This window comes from Acanthisitta chloris, unplaced genomic scaffold (genome assembly GCF_000695815.1).
Source record: "Acanthisitta chloris isolate BGI_N310 unplaced genomic scaffold, ASM69581v1 scaffold16779, whole genome shotgun sequence".
Classification (NCBI taxonomy): Eukaryota; Metazoa; Chordata; class Aves; order Passeriformes; family Acanthisittidae; genus Acanthisitta; species Acanthisitta chloris.
This window is the reverse complement of record NW_008689980.1, coordinates 22,653-41,786: the sequence shown is the minus strand read 5'-3', so window position 1 is coordinate 41,786 and position 19,134 is coordinate 22,653. Positions and strand designations below refer to the sequence as shown.

At 43.7% G+C, this 19,134-nt stretch overlaps 1 protein-coding gene across 1 annotated transcript in view; it reads left to right on the top strand.

Annotated features, from left to right (window-relative positions):
- The window catches only part of ADCY5 (adenylate cyclase 5), a gene marked incomplete at its 5' end in the record, with an annotated part of 210,414 nt that extends 196,606 nt beyond the window's left edge, over nucleotides 1-13,808 (top strand). Inside the window, 9 exon segments of the mRNA XM_009081649.1 lie at nucleotides 8-124; nucleotides 1,643-1,807; nucleotides 4,076-4,251; nucleotides 8,519-8,545; nucleotides 9,356-9,488; nucleotides 10,597-10,860; nucleotides 11,205-11,409; nucleotides 12,171-12,295; nucleotides 13,680-13,808. Of these exon segments, the coding sequence (XP_009079897.1) occupies nucleotides 8-124; nucleotides 1,643-1,807; nucleotides 4,076-4,251; nucleotides 8,519-8,545; nucleotides 9,356-9,488; nucleotides 10,597-10,860; nucleotides 11,205-11,409; nucleotides 12,171-12,295; nucleotides 13,680-13,808 (1,341 nt within the window).
- Nucleotides 13,809-19,134: the final 5,326 nt, after the last annotated feature.

Below are 19,134 nucleotides of genomic sequence, written 5' to 3'. Positions count from 1 at the left end.
CATGCAGCTTTTCCCACTTCCTCTCCAGACTCTTTCTAAGAAGATTGTACAGTCCAGGACCAATAGTACCTTAGTTGGAGTCTTTGCCATTATCCTGGTTTTTCTATCTGCCTTTGTCAACATGGTATGTCTATTATTTTTTTTGATTCGCTTGGCTGTGCATGGTTTTCTTATTGGTGCTCTGCAGCATTGTAACCCTTAAAACAACTATGTTTAATGCCATCCTGCCTAGTGCTTACAGCATCTGAGCCCAGTTCCCTTTTGCTTTTTGGGCACAGAAAAGAAACAGGAGCCTGACAGCTGTGTCCCTATAGCCCATTGTATGCTCAGCACCAATCTGTGCCCAGGTCCTTCTCTGATTCTTTAAATGCTCCTGCTCCAAGTGCAGAAGCCAAGCTGAGGTGTATCTCTGTGGGAAGGGCTGCCACGAGGCCAGTATGTAATTTAACTCCCACCACACTGAGTGGGATGTAAGTGTTGTGTGGGTTTTGTGGCAGCCTCTGCACGGTGCTGCATCCTGCTCCAAGTGCAGGGATCACCTGACGGGGACAGTGACAACTTGGAGTGGCACTTTTGGGACCAAGATGGTTTGGCTGTGCATCCCAACACCACTGCTGTCCTCTGGGGCCCTGCAACTCCTGACTTCTTACTTCTGCAAATGGCTTGAAGTCTGAATGTGTTTGAAGGAAATAACTTGAATATTCCCTATCCTTCATGCATCTATTTCAATTTTTGTGAGAAGGGTTAAAAAACAGGTGAGATGGGCCTGAGGTTAAAGCCCTGAGCTTGAGGGTAGCTACAAAGACTTCACATGGCCACTGCTGCTCTCAGCTCTGGCCCCAGCTGGGGCAGTACTAACTTGCACTGTCATGGAGAGGCTTGAACACCTAAAAATCAGACCACTACTTGCTCTTGCCTCAACTTCTCTATAAACACAGTGGAGATAAGGAACAATTCTATGCTCTGTTGAGGTACTTGAATGGGAGGCACTAGCTCAGTGACACTGACCCCCCCACTGCCTTCCCACATAGTCACCTGCAAAGAGCTGGTGTGGGCTGCTGAGCACCAGGCAGAAATTAGATTTTTTTTTCTGCATAATGTGTCATTCTTTGCATTCGTGAACTGCTTAGTGTGAAAATTAACCAAATGGTCAAATGGAGCAGCATGTGGAGATCAGAATGGGCCTCTGCTGCTTCCTCAGCATAGCATGGCACACCAGCCTTTGCTAAAGTCTTCCCTGCAGAAGAACCCACAGCAGAAGCTTTAGAGGTGTCAGGGGAAAGTTGCCAGCTCAGAAATTCCCATCAGCAGAATCAGAGCAACAGCAGGACCTTATCACAGTAGGATCATAGAATGTGTAATGTGTGTGTAATATCTACAGTCTGCAAACCTCCCAGCATAAAATTCTACATAAAGTTGTGCATGCAACTATCTTTTTAGACTGCACAGTCTAGATTTTGTTATTTAATATTTTGGGGGAGAAAAAACATCCAATGCACATGCAGTAAAACTTAAGCTAGTGATTTCATGTCGAATATTTCACACATTGTTACAGCCATTTTCAAAGGGCCTTTTAGCTGATATAAACTGTTTTGTTTCCTTGTCTGTGCTGTTGCACTTAATGCCATCTTTTTTTTTTCAGTTTATGTGCAGCACTGTGGATCTTGCCAGCTGCATGGCTGCTGAATACAACATCACTCCTGACCGGGTGGACATATGCCTTATCAGCAACCTGACTTCCAACTACAGCCTGGGCACCTTGCAGGGATTCTGTGACAGCCCTTTGCCCAACTGCAACTTTCCAGAGGTACTGCTTGAAAAAAATGAGTGTCAGAGGTTGGTCTGGAAAAAGGCTATAAAACCTGTGTGATAAATCTTAGTGATTCAGAGGAAAGAAAGGCTGCTCCTGCCTGATGTTAAGGGACTGACACAGGCTGCTCCCCTCAGTGTCTGAAGTTATTATCATGAGTTCACATTAAGTCCCTTCAGGGCTGAATAATCAGTAGGCTTTTAGAATTGTTGGATCCTGCCTGTAGCAGGAGAAATGGCCTTTCTCCATGAGGTCTTTAATGGCATGCAGAACTGCAGGTCATTTTGAGGGAGTTTGTGAACTTGAAAAATCAGTTCCCTGAAAATCAGTGTCTAGTCATAGATTTGACTCTTTTCCCCATTGTTTTATGTCCTGATGAAAAACTTGACTTATATATTCTTTCACACAGTAGAGCAGGTTCTGGCCACAGGCAGGTTAGCAGCCCAGACAGTGGTCTGCTTCTTTGCAAATGTAGTTCCTACCTCTTCAGAACATCTTGTTCAAAAGAAGATTAAAATGCTTATAATGGAAAAAAGCACAAAACAAAACCAACCCAAATGTGTTTTAGACGCTGGTAGAATACTTTGAGAAAAAAAACCAAACAACCAGTTTTTTGCATAGCTATTCAAGACCTTCCTCTGAGTTTTTAGGTCACAGCCATCACATGTGTTGTCTGCTAGAAATTGAAAAGGAAAAAAGTCTGTCTAGGATGGGGACCAGAATTTATGTCAAGGTCATCTGGGTTTATGAGTACCTGACAGATTTTTGGTGTATCTGTTATCACACAGATGTCCAAGGTGCTACTGAAAGTCCTGGTATCCCACTGAACATATTTCCATTTAACTTTGCAGGAATATGGTCCCTATCTGATTCAGTGAAGCTCCTGAGGCCACTGTTACTGCGACTTTCAACCTTGAAGAGACTTTAGTGTGTCTGCAGAAAGACCCAGGGGCAAAATCTGCCGCAGTGGAGAGCTAGAAACAGTCAGTGCCCATCATGAGTCTGTGAGGAGTGCTGGTTCAGGACAGAGAGGGATTTTAAGCAATGAGAAATGACCATTTTGCATACTGAAGTTGCTGTAGCAGCCTTGAGTCAGGTTCTGCAGTCAGTGAGCTGAGAAAGGAGTTGTCCCTCCCCTCTGCTCTGCAAGGCTGATGTTGGGTCTGGTATGGGTGTTGCCTGTGGCTCCCAGTGTGCATTCAGGAGATGGTGGGATCCTACCCCTCAGTGACAGAGATTATCCACCCATTCCCTAGAAACTGAAGAGTCAAGTACAAGCTGTGCAAGTTATTTTCTCTAATTTAATATATCAGTGATGACTATTAATAAATGAGCTCAGAACATAAGCATATTTCTACTTCAACTAGGGCTTGCTTTTATCTGAAAGGATGGATTGCCTCAGGCATATGATACAGGGTTTTTTTGCCAGAAATAGGCCTGTCCAGACTGAGTGGAAGCTTAAATCTTCACAGATTTGATACCAGGAAGGTGGTGAGCTGGATGACATGTCTCTCTTCATTTTACATCCCTACTATCTTTCCCAGGAGCCATAAGTGGCACCCAGTCTGAAATTGCATTTGAAAGCACTGGCATGTTAAACACTCAGCTCTCAGGTTGGCAGAAGCTGCTGCTCCACCACCCAGGTGTGGCAGAGGAGCTCCACTATCACACATGTGCACTTCTGCAGCTGCTGGCAGGACAAATGATCATGGTGCTGGGCATCAGTAGGTTTGTCCAACCTGTATCTTGCTGATGGATTCAGCATGTCACATCAGAGGGGACAATATTTTCCCATTGGCCTGAAGTGAGAAACTGTCCTGGTATGCAAATTGATACCCTTGATACCTTTGGTCCTGTGTGCTGTACAGATACACAAATTCAAGTCCAGAATTTGGCCTTAAAGCATGAATTATTCCAGCTCAACTGGGTGATACCTTCTACTAGTTACTAGTTCATTAACTGTGTCCAGGGCAAACCTATGTCACAACCCTGGGTGTGCAGCTGCAAGCCCTGTGTCTCCTGAGTGTAAAGCACATAATGCCTGAAGAGGAATGCCACAGTTTTCCTCTCCATCCATTCAGTTTTATCTTCTGTAGCATTGGAGAATCCCATAGGCAGCCCCAGGTTTACGTTTGGTCAGCTCAACTACATAACTCCCAATCCCTTTCTATCCCTCTGTTTAGTTTCCTTTGTTTTCAGTTTTGATTTATCCAGTTGATACTCATCTCTCTTCTGGTTTTTTTTTTCCTTTTTGTCTTTATACAGTACTTTACCTACAGTGTCTTATTGAGTCTCCTGGCCTGCTCTGTGTTCCTTCAGATCAGCTGTATTGGAAAATTGATCCTTATGTTAATCATTGAATTTATATATGTTCTTATTGTGGAAGTGCCAGGGGTCAACCTTTTTGACAATGCAGATCTCCTGGTTACAGCTAACACCTAGTAAGTGCCTTTCACTTCTGAAATCTTCACCTGATTTCTTTCACCCAATGATTTCAGTGTGGCATGAGGTGGATGGGAGTGTCAGGGCTGTGGTGCAGGGAAGGGCAGTGCATGGTACCAAGGCATGGCTGTAAGCTACAGGTTTTGCCAGTGCTGCTCTTTGCCTCTGAAGAGTAGGAGAATACAGTTCCCTTTAAGATCTTTTCAATGTGGGACTTGACTAATGACTATCTATTAATAACAAAATATTACTGGAATCAGAGTGGATCTGTATTTCTCTTTTTCCAGAAATGGGGGGCTGGAGTTAGTCATTCTCACTTCTCCTGGTATTACACTCCCAATATAGAAATGTCATTTCTCAAAAGAGAAAAAAAACCTCCAACAAACTGGAGCTGGCTCAGGGACGTGTTAATGAACCACCATGATAGATGGAGCCCAGCTTGGAGTGGTTTGATGCTTGGCCATTAATTTTCTGCCAGTTGCTGCTGGACACATGTCCACAGCTGGGCTCAGCACAATTCCCAGCAGAAGGGCCTGGGCTAAGTGGGAGCAAACAGTTGTCCTTTTGCTTACAGATGGTTGTTTGTCACCAGCAGGTCACACATTAATCATGGTGGCAGCCTCCTTCCACTGACATGGTTACTCCTCTCCTCTGAGGGTCACACCACGGAGGGAAGTTTGGCACATCCACAAACTCTCTCTCCTCCACAAATTTCATTTCTTGCTGGGAGTTTTGTTGTTGTGTTAACTCCTTGTCTTGATGGTTTCCCCTTGTAGGCAACAGTTGTACTTGAATGTGAGTCAATCAAATCATGCCAATTTAGGTGAAATGTTTCTGAAGGATGATAGCTGTGGTTGCTCCTGCCTTGGACAGGAGGCTGTTTGAGAAGATTCCCATGGCCCCTCCCAGTGCTGTCCTGTATGTTATGAAATAACTGGTGTAGTTGCTCAAATTTCTTGTGGGTCATTAACTCCTTCAAGCTGGATGCACCTGATTACTTCTGTCCTTCACATGAATATTCCATGATTTCAGCATTCCTGTGTGCCCAGTAATAATTAGTGAGTGTATAGCTTTCTTTTGTTGCCATTGGCTGTAACCACTTAAATTATTTTGTTAACTCAAGTGAATGAAATTAGGTAGAAAACACCATGTGGCTTTCTGTGGGGAGGCATAGGGAGAATGAGGTTTCCTTCCCTTTTTTTGCAGATGTTGTGTGTTCCATCAGCAGAAGCTATTTAGCATTTTCTAACACAATTAGTGAAATAAAAGCATTTTATATCTCAAATATAATTTCATTCTTGTAAGTCGAGCATTAAGCGAAATTACAGCACTTGGAAGTATAATTTACATCACTTCACAATCAAAATGTCAGTAACAAAGTGGAGAAGGTTAGCATGTTTTCCCAGAAATAGCTTTCTGTGATGGTGTATTATCTCTCAGTAAATGGTATTTGTGTGGTGGTTTCACCCCAGCTGCAGCTCAGCACTCACTGCCCCGCGGTGAGCCCCGAGGGCTGGGGGAGACAACTGGAAGGGTGAAAGTGAGAAAACTCCTAGGTTGAGATAAAGACAGTTTAATAGGACAGAAAAAAAGGAAAATAATAATAATGGTAATAATGATTATAATAATAAAATAATTAGAATATACAAAGCAAGTGATGCACAATGCAATTGCTCACCACTTGCCGACCGATGCCCAGCCAGTTCCTGAGCAGCAGCCCCTGGCCAGATTTTCTCTCAGTCCACATATGGTATGGAATATTCCTTTGGCCAGTTTGGGTCAGCTGTCCCAGCTGTGTTCCCTCCCAACATCTCCTGCCCTTCCAGTCTGCTGCTGCTGGGGCTTGAGAGGCTGAAAAGTTCTTGACATAGTATAAACACTACTTAGCAACAACTAATACATCAGTGTGTTATCAGCATTATCCTCATACTGGATCCAAAACACAGCACTACACCAGCTAGGAAGAAATTTAACTCTATTCCAGTAGAAACTGGGACAATTTGTGTTGTCCGAAGAGCTCCATGGACAGCTATTTATTGCCCCAGTGTCTGGCAGCCCATTTGTGTGTTGTGGGAAATGGGAGCTCAGCATGTAGCACACAGTTCAGAGATGGACCTTATTGTCCAGCTGATGCTAAAAAAAAAAAGAAGTCACCATGACCTCATACTGCTTTAATTGGGTGCCCATTGTAGCTACATAATTACTGTCTGCTCTGCAGCCATTATGGTACTCTGACTAATTAGAAGTGATGCAGATGTCACTTCACACTTCTGTGTACAAACCAACCCAGCATGCAACCAGCTGAAAGGCTGATTATAGCACGTTGGGAGTTGCTAGACTTGACTGCAGTGACACACCAGTGAGGGTGACACGTGAGCTATAACTGGATGCACAGAGCTATTATCATGTTACCTTTTCCCTGTGCAGAAGATAAAACTAATGCATTGTTTTTAAAGATGTGATGGACCGATGTGATCTTCTGAGTTCCTGCATAGAGAGGCCCAGAGAGCTTTGCCCAGTGATTTGGTCGTTGAGCCCATCATTTCTGTCCAAGCTGTGGTTTGTGACTTCGAGGGCTGTCTGTCCTTGCCATAGTGGCTGTGAGAAGTGAGATGCTCCTGTCCTGTGGGAGCTGTCCCCAAAGTGAACCACCTTACCTGCTAAAAATGTGCACTTCTTTTTAGCTGGATTGTATTTAGCAAGCTTGTCTCTGTGTTACCTTCCAGTAATTAAAGAGCCAACTGCTACTGGAAATGTCTGTTCCATGGGAGGACAACCTACCAATGTGGTGCCAGTACTGCTTGCATTGGGCATCCTCACTTATCCAAAGTGTAATTGTAAATCCTGGGTTTGCTGCATTTCATAACCTCTGCTGAAGGTTTTAGAGCAAGTATAACACCCACAGTGATCTGCAGCCCCAGTACTGGGAGTCAGATCTGCCCTGCTCCCATCATAAGACAGAGTGATAACGGGGGCAGTCAGTCATCCTTGGCCAGGTAGTGATTTAGGGGAGCAGGGGCATCATGCTGCATGTGGGAAGTGTCTCCAACTCCAGCTAGATCCAGTCCTTAGCATGGAAAGCCCAGGCTTTCCAAACTGGGTCTGTGTCCAAGCACACATGCTCAGTGCTGGAGCTGGCCAAGAGGCCATGCAATAGATTGTGTGCAAGACAACAGTGGGTTGCAAAATCTATGTCAGACAAAATTCCATGCTCAGAACTCCAGAAAATGTCTCAGACCAAGCAAGGTTAGAGAGTCACTATGCTTTTATTTTTTGATGTTATGCCCTGTTAAGCTCCCTCGACTATTTTGACTTTGATGTTTTCTATCTGATTCTGTAGCCAGAGGTTCCCTCCAGCCCCAGAAATCTGTGGCCTAAAGCTCTCTAGAGAGCTGTGAGATTCTCAGGCTAAAGGTGTATCATGTTAGTAGCCTGCAAAGTTCTAACTGCATCAATGACACTACAGTAATTTTACCACTGATCTTCTTTCCATTTAAATAGTGTTATAAAAGATTCTTGTACTTAGTTCTCAGCCACCTAGTACTCCACCCACACTTGAGAAGAAACCCAGCAGCACTGAACAATCAATCAATCAGGAGCTCAGATAGCTGTTACCTACCAGAAAGCTCCATTCCATCCTTTCAGTGTCAGCAAAGTACACCCTGCACCTTCCCCAGCAGCTCTGGTTCACACAAGTAGTTTGAAAACTGTGAAAAGTAATAGGAATGCACAGAAGGGTTTTCTTCAGTGCAGCTGTGTGTGGTACCCAGAGCTGGGCACAATGCTGATGGTGAGGAACTGGCAGAAGGGAGTAGGACTAGAGTTAAAGGCATTAAACACATCTCCATGCCACAATGAAAGGAGGAGAGAAGAGCTATGCCTCACAAGATAGTAGCCCAAAGCTTTCATCCTTAGGTCAAATTTTCCAGCCTGACCTAATGAAGTGATGGATGCACAGGCATTTGCCAAGCATCCCACACTGACATTAAAATCCCAAATGATTCTTTCACTCTTAATGCTTCTTAGATATTTTAACCACATTAACCACATCACACCATCACTGGATTTTTGAGTGTAGCTCAGAAGTCTGTTTTTCTCCTCCCCCTCCCATCTTTTAGTAGTTTCCTGCTTTAAAAGGACTGTAGCCCCACACAGTGTTAGAGGTGCCACACTGCAGAGGAGCTGTTAGAATGATGTGCAGAAGGGCAAGAATTGCAGGGAGCCAAACTACTAACCTTGTGTTTGTGCTTTCTTTTTTTTCCCCAGTGTGTCTACAAATGATACATCATCATGGTGAGTCACTTTGGCATGTAGTATTTTTATGGGGTTTTGCTGGTAGGTATTTTCTGTTCACAAGGTGCAGTATCAGCATGTTGACTCACCAGCAGTGTCTGCTATTTGACTATGTATTGCTGTACAACACAGTGCAAATGCCCTTAGTGGACTGAATATTGCCCTTCTGTATGTGTAGCTACTCTGAGAGCATCCTGTTTGCTGTAGGACTAATGTCAGCTTGCTTAGTAGAGCATCTTGTAGTGCTTATTTGTAATATAAGTCAAAGGTTTTATCAAAAAGAGGTTTTCAGACTGTGTATCTCTGTAATTCATATTTAGCAGTTTTTATTTGCCTGCTTATCAGAAGGGATGAGAATGTGCCTTAGTGCTCTTTTCAGGTTATACAAGACTTACAAAACAAAGCCCGTTAAGAAGTGACTAATTAGAGAAGCCATAAGTGTAGAACAGCTCCAGACTTAGGAGGCTTGGGAAGGAGACACAGTGAATACAGCCCGAGGAGCTGTCAGCTTTTTTGTGTTGCCACACTGAGCCATTCTCTGAAAAGTGGCTCTTATATTGATGATAACCCTTTCTAAGGAGTTGGATTACATTTCCAATTTCCAAGTCCTCCTTTAGAAACCAGCCCCCATGAGCTGAAGTCCCCAGCTTTTTGCAGGTATTTCTTGTCCCTTTACCAACACAGGCTTTGAGGGGAAAGAGGAAAGCCTTTTCTTTGAGAGGCTGGTTAGCCTCAAAGAGGGAACTGTGGCGTGTGGTGACACTGTGTTCTTCCACTGACTTGGAAGTTCTGCTCTTTCCTTGGTTGCAGTTCCCCCGTGGTGACACGAGTTGCACTGAAGATTGTGACCCCTGTCATCATTACTGTCTTTGTCCTGGCACTGTACTTGCATGCCCAGCAAGTGGAATCCACTGCAAGGCTTGATTTCCTCTGGAAACTGCAGGTTAGTGGGTGTTGGCTGTGTTGGAGGATTACACATAGTCGTTGGCATTAATATAAAACTACTGAGCTATTCACTATCGAGTTGAGGAGTGTTATAAAGTGCCTTTGAATTTAATCTGGATCCGGCTTATAACTGGGCATGCTAATAATGCTCTGCTCTGCTTTGGTACTTTGCATATTCTGTGCTTCTCATCCTGGTTATAAACCCCTTGTTTCCTTGTAATTGCACTTTGGATGGTCCCCACAGTAAAGGGTTATAGATCTGAAGGTCGATATTAATGAATTTGGGCAACCAAACTGTTACTGCTGCAGGAACCTGTAATATAACACAATTTGTAAATATAGAAAGCTCATATTCACTGCTGAATTGTTTCCTAGGGTTCAGTGAGATTTGCTTTGCAGTGTTCAGGGGTGTGAAAGATTCACATTTGCATTTTCATTCACTTTCCTGTCAAGCAGTGGGAACTGGCTGGATGTCCAGCCTTCATTAGCCCCCGGGCAGCAGTACTGGCTAACCAACACACTGGGGATAATGCCACACTGTGCTCCTGTCCCTGGGCTCAGCCTTAATGTTGTCACTACTTGTGCCCACGAGCAGTGTTGAGGCACTGTATGTGATTCTCAAGCAAGCAGGACAGGTCTCAGCTCTGCTCAGAACTCTTGGCTGGGGGAGCTGCACGACTGCAGAGTTTATATAGGTATTTTACCTTCTGGATGGCAGAACATCTTCCAATTATAGGTCTTTGTGGTTTGAGTATGAGGCATTGAGGGAGCAGCAATTAATGAAAGCTCCTCGGGATGCAGATAAACATTGCTATCCTCATCTATAAATGGCAAAACAATGGAAAGGGTGAGCTGAGTGTTTACCCAGTTCAGGGCCTTGGATCCTGGCATTATTCTGTGCCTGCTGTTATATATGTGTGTGCACAGAGAGACAGACCATGTTCTACTGCAAAACACAAGTTTCTGCATCCCTCTGGTTCTGCCCCACTTTGCAATTTCCTCCTTCTGTTTTTGTTCACACTACAAGTTCAACTTCAGCTTTTTTACCCTCCCCAGAGCAGTTTCCAAAAACTTAAACGCATCCCTGTCTCTCCCTCCTAAACTAGGCCACTGAAGAGAAGGAAGAAATGGAGGAGCTGCAGGCCTATAACAGGCGCCTCCTCCACAACATTTTGCCGAAGGATGTGGCAGCTCATTTCTTGGCTCAGGAGCGGAGAAACGATGAACTGTACTACCAGTCCTGTGAGTGTGTGGCTGTCATGTTCGCCTCCATAAGCAACTTCTCCGAGTTTTACGTGGAGCTGGAAGCCAACAACGAAGGGGTGGAGTGTCTGAGGCTGCTCAACGAGATCATTGCTGATTTTGATGAAGTAAGTCACAGAAAATTTGGGTGGACAGAGTGAAATGAATCAATGACTTTAGTTGGGCTCTGCTGAGCTGCTGAAGGAAGGTGGTTGATCAAATCCTTGTACCGTGGTTCATTTCTCCTTGCCTCTTTAAGTCTTTTTTTTTTTTTGTTTTCCACACTGAAATCCCTTCTATTGCCTTGTCATTCCCCTGAATACCTAATGCCCTTTATTCCTATACCTTGAGTAATGGGGGCTCTGTGCAGTACTTCGTAGTGCTTGTACCAAGGCAGGGCAGGTGGCAAGGACATTACCAGCATCTGTGTATTTGTCAAGGTTTATTTGCTTCTTTTGCTCTTGTGAAACAGATAATAAGTGAAGACCAGTTTCGGCAGCTGGAGAAGATCAAGACCATTGGCAGTACCTACATGGCTGCATCAGGCCTCAACGATTCCACGTACGACAAGGAAGGGAAAACACATATCAAAGCTCTGGCTGATTTTGCCATGAGATTAATGGACCAAATGAAATACATTAATGAACATTCATTCAACAACTTCCAGATGAAGATAGGTAATGTCCCTGTGTTCAGAGGATTCGGTGTAGGTGGTGGTCACTCTGAGCTGGAGATTTTTGTGGCGAGTAAAACCCATAGATGTTACCTTAGCTGTACAGTGACGCTAGTTGTCTTGTGCCTGGTTACTACTTTGGCCTCTAGGAAACATCACTGCAGTTTTTTTAGGGTATAGCAGCTCCCAGGAGAATTAGTGCAGAGAAGCTCTTACTGCAGCATGGTCTCACATGGTGGTTGAGCTTGGGCTCATTTTGCCTGTGATGAGCTTCCTGTCCACAACCCCTGTGGGTCTGGCTCTGCCATTCTTGGACATTAAACTGTCTTTCAAGTCTTTCAAGAGAATAGAAAGAGACAGAAAAGGAGAAGAAATGTGAGGATGTCAAGTGTGGCATTTGTTCTGGAAGGCCGCCAGGCTGCTGCCTCACAGGCACTCAGCATTGCAGCAGGTATGTGCTGACTTCCACATAAGCAGTTTGCTTGTTAGCCAGGTAGCAAGTAACCCTTATCCTGTTACCTGGTACTGGAAAGTAGCTCTGGATTGAGCAGATCCAGCCTGAGCTGCCAGTCAGGTAGGTGTAATGGATCAAAGAAACCAACTCTTTTTTTAGAAGTCTCTTTCCCCCCAGTTTGGCTGCAGCTTTATATGTCAGGGTAAAGCACAAGTAGAACTGATAACCTCAGGATGGTTTTTTTATTGTCTAAAAAAATAACTTGCCTCAAGGTTCATGTGGTTCTGAGTGGACTTCTGCTCTCCTTTCAGGCCTGAATATTGGTCCTGTTGTAGCTGGGGTGATAGGAGCTCGCAAACCCCAGTACGACATATGGGGCAACACAGTGAATGTAGCCAGTCGCATGGACAGTACAGGTGTGCCTGACAGGATTCAGGTAAGGCACCCACTGGAGAACCAGCCCTCTGGCACTTAGGTGTGTTGAAACTTACTTAGAATTGGAATTTTGGTTTCATTTTTATCCCTTTATGCCATACATTCACTTACACAGAACTGATAGAAAGGCCAACTAGGGGATGCTACTTCTACCAGCAAGTTTTGTCTTTTAATCATGATCAAAAACTTGCAGTTTAGTTCTGGGTGGAAGTGTTGAGCTGAGTTTCCTTCCCCGTGTTCTCTTTGGCCCTGTGATCCTTACTTACACCTGCTGTTCAGCTGCGTGTGACAGAGGTCATTTCATTTCCCAAGGGATTGATTTAGATACGTGTTTCTGTAATTCACTTCTCTGCTTACAGTGCCATGTGTGGGGTGAGGCCAGCAAGGCTCCAGGCATCAGCAGGATGGGGATATATAACTGGAGAAAGAGGATGGTTTAAAGGGTTAATGGAAACTGTCTGGTAATTACACATCTCTTGGGCCTTCAGACATGACTTTTCCAGCTATTCAATTCCACTGTCCTGGTTTTTCTGAGCCAATGTCCACAGTAACAGAATGTCATTCCTCAGGAAAGTACTGAAGGGTTATAGAGTAGCTAACCAAGAGGGACAGCCACACTGTTTCTTTCACTGACAGTTACCTGGATCAATATTTATGCAACATTCTTTAAGGTTTCCTCTGAGATTAGCTGTGAACAGTTTTCATTCTAGTTAAGCAAATCAGAACAGGAATGTTGCAACAATACGAAGGCATAAACGGGAATACTTAGAGCCACCTGGAAAAGGGTGAGAAAATGCATTTCAATAAATAAGTATCCCAGGAAATCTGGTCTTTAAGGTTCTGTTATTCTGCAGCCCAAGTGATTATTTTTGACTGACATCTGCAGAGAGAATTTGGATGCTGGCTAGAGTATTCCATTTGATCAGTTTGTCTCATTGCCCACTACCTTCTCCTTCATAAAAACAACCCCTGACTTCTCCTAAGTTGTAAATCCACTGTGTAACTTCTCAGTTTTGAGGACTTTTCAGTAAGTTTAACCTGTTTTGTTACTGCCACTCCAATGATATAATGAATGCATCTGAGTAAACTGAACTGACAGGTTAAAAATGGGACTCATTTGTTTCATTTTATCCTGTGACCTCCTCAAAAAATGCAGTTTCCCCCCAGTTGTGTCCTCTGTGTGACTTCTGCAGTTTCTCAGGTTCTAAAGGCTGTGTTTGGTCAGCAACTTGTGCCAACCTTGTGATTGATATGCAAACATTGATTGACTTAGAAACAAAATAGTTGATCCTACTTTGATTTTGTGTGTGGATTGCTCCAAAAGCAAATGAAAAGACTGTGTGGAAGACGTGTCAAGCATCTGCTTACTCTCGTTTATTCCACAGGTAACCACGGACATGTACCAGGTTTTAGCAGCCAACAACTATCAGCTGGAATATCGAGGGGTCATAAAGGTCAAAGGCAAAGGAGAAATGACCACCTACTTTCTAAATGAAGGGCCTCCGATTAGTTAGCAGCGATTGCAGTGTCACACAGAGACGGATTTTGCATTACACAGGATTGGGAATCGGAGAAGACTCGTTTTTTGGCAGTGGAGCTGAAGACGCAGCGCAGTTGAAACTTCATACCGTGACTCTAGAGCTGTATCGGCAAACTCTTTGGCCACCCATCAGGAAAGGCAAGTGAAAGAAACCACCTTGGAGTTGCTCCTGGCTGAGTGCTAAGTCGACCAAAGATGTGTACTACAGAGTTCACAGATAAGACCTGAATTTGGAACCCTTACAAACGGCTGCTACCACGGGATGACATAAGAAGCTATTTAAGTATTTATTGATGCAACACAACATTTACTTGGTTGAAGGAATGTATGATTCACTACAAAGCATTATTTTGGAATGGATTTGCACTCCCATAATGTTTTCATCCCATACTGCCAGCTATTTGAAGTGTACCACTGTGCTTTTATTAGCTGTTTTGAATGGGCTTTCAAAACTGCCACCCAGTGTTGCAGCACACAAAAAGGCCTTGCAGAAGGGCACTGGTTGTGTTTCAGTGTGAAGAGACACCACAGCCTTGGCCTCCTCTTTTCCCTTCGCCTTCGTGGGTAAATGACTGCTCTTCTGAGTGGGCCTGGCACAGCTGGTGGAGGGGAAGATCAAGACAAAGGAAGATGATGGCTCTACAACCATATTTATTAAAAAGTCGTCTGTGCTCTTCTTTGGTATCTATCAGTTTACATGGGAAAGACTAGATGTAAACAAGAGACACTTTGTGGGGGGGGAACTCCCCTGAAATTTGTTGTGGGTTTTTTTGTATTTTTTATTTTGTAATATTGAAAACATGGAGATCTAACAGATATACCAAATTCTATATTTTGTAAATTCTATCGAAGCAAGCAGGCAGGCTGTCCACACCGCGGTGTGGGGGGAGGTGTACATAACCTGTAGACTTTCGTGTAATTTTTTTCTGCATAATACTCTGAACACAGACTTGGCAGTTTTCAGATTATCACTATACAATCAACCAACAACAAACAGGTGAGTTTCCAGGCTGAATCAGATGCATTTTAAAACGAAAACCTACAACCCCAAAGAAGAGGAAAAAGGCCACGGTAGTTGTTCCATGCAGCATTCCAAGAGGGTGGCGGCTTCCCAGTGGAAACAGGACCTTTGGGTTTTAGCTACTGAGATGGTATCAGTCAAACATGTCAAAAAGAGCTCTAACCAAATCTTCTAACTCTAACACGAGCTCTTGTAAGAAGAGAAAAAAAAAAGCTCATTTGAACTTTTATTCTAAAAAAAATTATCATTTTTCATAGATGGTCTTAACAGAATCCTGCCGATCTGAGAGTTGTCTCATATTGTAACTGCCATTTGACATCACAAGGAACTATGTGCTGCAGCATCAAGTTGACTTTCCTGTAGTAAGCACTTATTTAAACTGAGTCACAGATTTTCAGGAATTAGGTATCTTCAAAAAAGATGATGATGGCAAGTGCGTATCTGAGGTGGTTGACCTTAAAATACAGTGCCATTGATACTGTGTTGGACATCTTTATCACTAGTGGGGGGTTTATGAATAGTTCACTGTTATCATTTATGTACCTTTTTTAACTATTAAAGAAAAATCCCTTGATATTTTATTAAAAAAAGAAAATAATTTAAAAAAAAACTCTATTTTTTATATTCTATGAGGGGAAAGTTTTGATATTGAATTTGGCTAGCACTAAAAATTACTCCAATCTTTTGACATTTAATAAAGTTCTTTTCCACTCTTCTCAGGGCAGAATTATTGTAGTACTAACAGCTTAATGATTGCACTATGGTGGTGGTGATTTATTTTTTCCTATTCAACAAGAAGAATAAGTGAAAATCCATGGGCCTGTCTTAATTTGCTGTATTGCTAAGCATGACCTGAGCATTAAGCCATTTAAACATGAGCTTAAATGGCATCGCCCCTTTCCTTCTCCCTTCCACGAGGAAACATCTCTGAAAAGTATAGTATATTGACTTCTGTAAAACTGCCAAGTCTGCCCTTGTACTATACTTTTGCTCCTTTACATCTTCCCTGGTTTGCAAAATACTTCAGTTGCATCACGCTGTTATGCCTTTCTCCCCCTCCTCCACCTTCCATCCCCTTTGCCCCCTCACTGAGTTGCATTCCCTTCATACCATACACTTGGTTTTAGGTTTGCTTTCTGCTTTCCAGAAGTCTGTAGTCTTCTTAACTTTGGATTCATCTTATGAAGTTGTGTTGTCAATGAAATTTCAAGTCCCCAGTATCTCTAGCTGTGATTGTTGACAGTGTGTCATGATCATTTCAAGGGGTATTCACACACTCTTTACTCTGGATCTTGCAAAAATGGATACAGTTATGATTTCCCATGGAAATTGAAATCTATTTAAGTAATTTAACTATATTAAACACTGTTTCACTGGTGAAGTGTCTCTGTTTTATTTTAGCTGCAGCTGGCTAGTGAGGAGCTCAGACCTAAGTTGTGCAGGGGATACTGAATCTGCAGAGAGAAACTCTCATGGATGGCCCTTTGGACCACCCTGGCACTATGCACAGCCCGTTATGGAGCCCCAGGGCCTTGGCTGCACAGCAAGTATCCCTTGGGACCTTCCTGTGCACCCACGTGCCTTGGAACATTAGGCTCAGGACAGCTGACAAAGCCTTGATGTGGCACTGTGGTTAAATACATTGATGTAACTGAATAGCTTAATTTATGCTGCCTAGTACATTTTAAATCTTTAGAGATAAAAGTAAACACTACATGTAACTGTACCAATTAACAGAAACATGAAGTATAACCGAGAGACAAAACCCTGCAGCTTTCAGCTGACTTTTTTTCAGTTGAGAAGACATTACACAGGCAACTAAGAACCAAATGACTTACAATCTGTTACTGGTTAGGAGGGATTTTATGAGTGGGGATTTTATGAGCGTACTGAGAGCTGAGCTGCAGTAACAAAAAGCCATGAAGTCGTTAAGGTATCAATCTTTAAGAAAGATGGTGAAGAACTATATAATACTTTCTAAGCCCTCCTACATAATCATACAAACAGCAGTTCAGGACAGTATCTAATGTAAGCAGGTTTTGTACTACCTGCAGGAGGGTGTTCCCTGGGGTGGGTGGCAGGCAGTAGCCTCCAGTGCTGTGCTCTCTCATTTCAATTACCTTACACATCCACTGCCTGAACAGTTTTACCCAAATGCCTCTTTTTCCCATCCATAAAGCATTTTGATGAATTTCAAGGTGCTTAGTCACTTCTCCCCAACACAGAGCTGCCTATATCAGGTATCTGCCTGCACATAATAAAATGATACATTTAGGATGCACTGAATTTCTTACATGTGTGTCCTGCACCACCACTGGGGGCTGGTGGGGAGAGACAGCTTGGGATGCTGCTGGGAGAAGGGGAGAGCAGGTGGTTTAAGCTGAAAAACTCAGTTTTCATGCTCTCAACCCACTCTGTCCAAGGCTTTTCCGCTGAAGGAGCAAGAAGGCCCTGAGGGGGTGGGCAGGGGGAGGGAGGACTGAGAAAATTGACTTTCAGGCAGGATGGGGGGCAGCAGCAGAAACATTTTCCTGCATCTGGCAGCCAGGTAGTTTACTGTGAAAAAAAGCAGGGTTGTATTTTTTAATTTCTGTCCCTGAGCACCTCTCAGTCCCTGTTCTGCTCTGCCCTGGCACTTGCAGTGCTGGTGATGTGGCCATGCTGCTGGTGCCAGCCCTGTCCCTGTGGCTGGTGGGTGCCAGGTGGGAGCTAAGGCAGTAGTGGACAGATCCCAGCACTGTAACACTCAGTGTGGTGCAGCACAGCACAGGCATTTCAAGCAGCTGACCCCAGAGAGCTTTCAACACATACTTTCAGATGCAAATAACTGTTGCCATCTACTGGAAACAGACTTGTGGCACCTCAACCAGGTGCCTGTAACCACTGCTGCAGAGCAACCCTGCAGGATCAGGCTGAGACAAAACTCTTTCCATCCTCTGGGGAAGGGAGAGCACAGCACAACCTAAAGGCAGCCACTCCTTCCAAAGTAACTGATTATACAAAAACTAACAAATTAAACTTACAGATAAGCAGAAAACAATCATCACCCAACCCCCCCCATCACCATCCTGGCAGCACAGCAGCCAACTGTGCAAACAAACCCCTTCTGTACCTCCTGCTGCTGCTGCTCCTCTTGCCCTCTCTCATGTCATCTCTGCAGCAACTTCAGCACAAGAGACAGAGCAGAGTCTCCTCTGCTTTCAAGCGTTGCATGGTGCTTGACAGCTCAGGTGTGCTCAGTGTACAGGTCAGTGAGCCAATCCTAGTGTCACTCACATGTTCCCAGTGCAGGCTGAGCTGGACACCCAGTAGAGAGCTTTGCATGCCACACTGGAGCCAGGTCATGTGGGGCCTGTGCAGCTCCCTCTAAGCATTCCTTAAACCTTCTGATTGTGTGCTTGTCATCTACCTGTTTCAGCAAGAACGATTTATTTGCCTCTGAAGAAGAAAGAAATGTTATCCAGGAAAACAAATATTCCATTAAGAGCTTTAAGAGGTCTGAAAAACTTTTGCATAGCTCTGTACAGTCAGGATAGCAAACAGGGCTGCACCAATTAACAAAAGTACTCCATAAAGTTCATTAGTAATTTCATCAATAAAAGTGATGAACCACAATTTTGTTCACTAAAAGAAGCTGGTCCAGACACTGTGAGATCATTTGGCCTTATTAAAATAAATGCTACCTGGATTACCTGACCAGCTATGACTGGAAGTGCACATGCAGCCAACTGCTCCAGGGCTCCTCAGACTCCTCCTGTTGAGAGATCAGCTGGACTCTTTGTCAACACAGGGATGAAACTGCCACTGACACAGAGCCCCTAGTGCCACCCTTCTCTTCAATCACCCCCAAATAGGGAAAACACCTCCTGCAATCCATCCCTGGATATTAACACCATTCAGAAAGCATGGGGTTTTGCAAGCTATAACACACATCTAAAATACTATTTAATCTGACAAAATCGCTGATTTAAAATAGCCTATGCTTAGTGTTTGCAAATGTCAACAGGCTTCTTTTACCAACACAAACCAAGAAAGCAAAAAACAATCATATCACAATACTTGCAGTGGAAATGGGAAGTAAAAGGCAGGAGGCTGAAAAGTAATAATATCCCTAAAGAGATGCTCCTCAGTCCTTGCTAAAGAGACTATCAATATGTTAAATAATCCTCAGTGAATGTAAGTAATCATGATGTCTGCAAAGGAAACCAGTTTCCATCATCTAGTTCTCTGCTACCTTCAACACAGCTAAAAATCCATCCAAGTAACACATACACACATT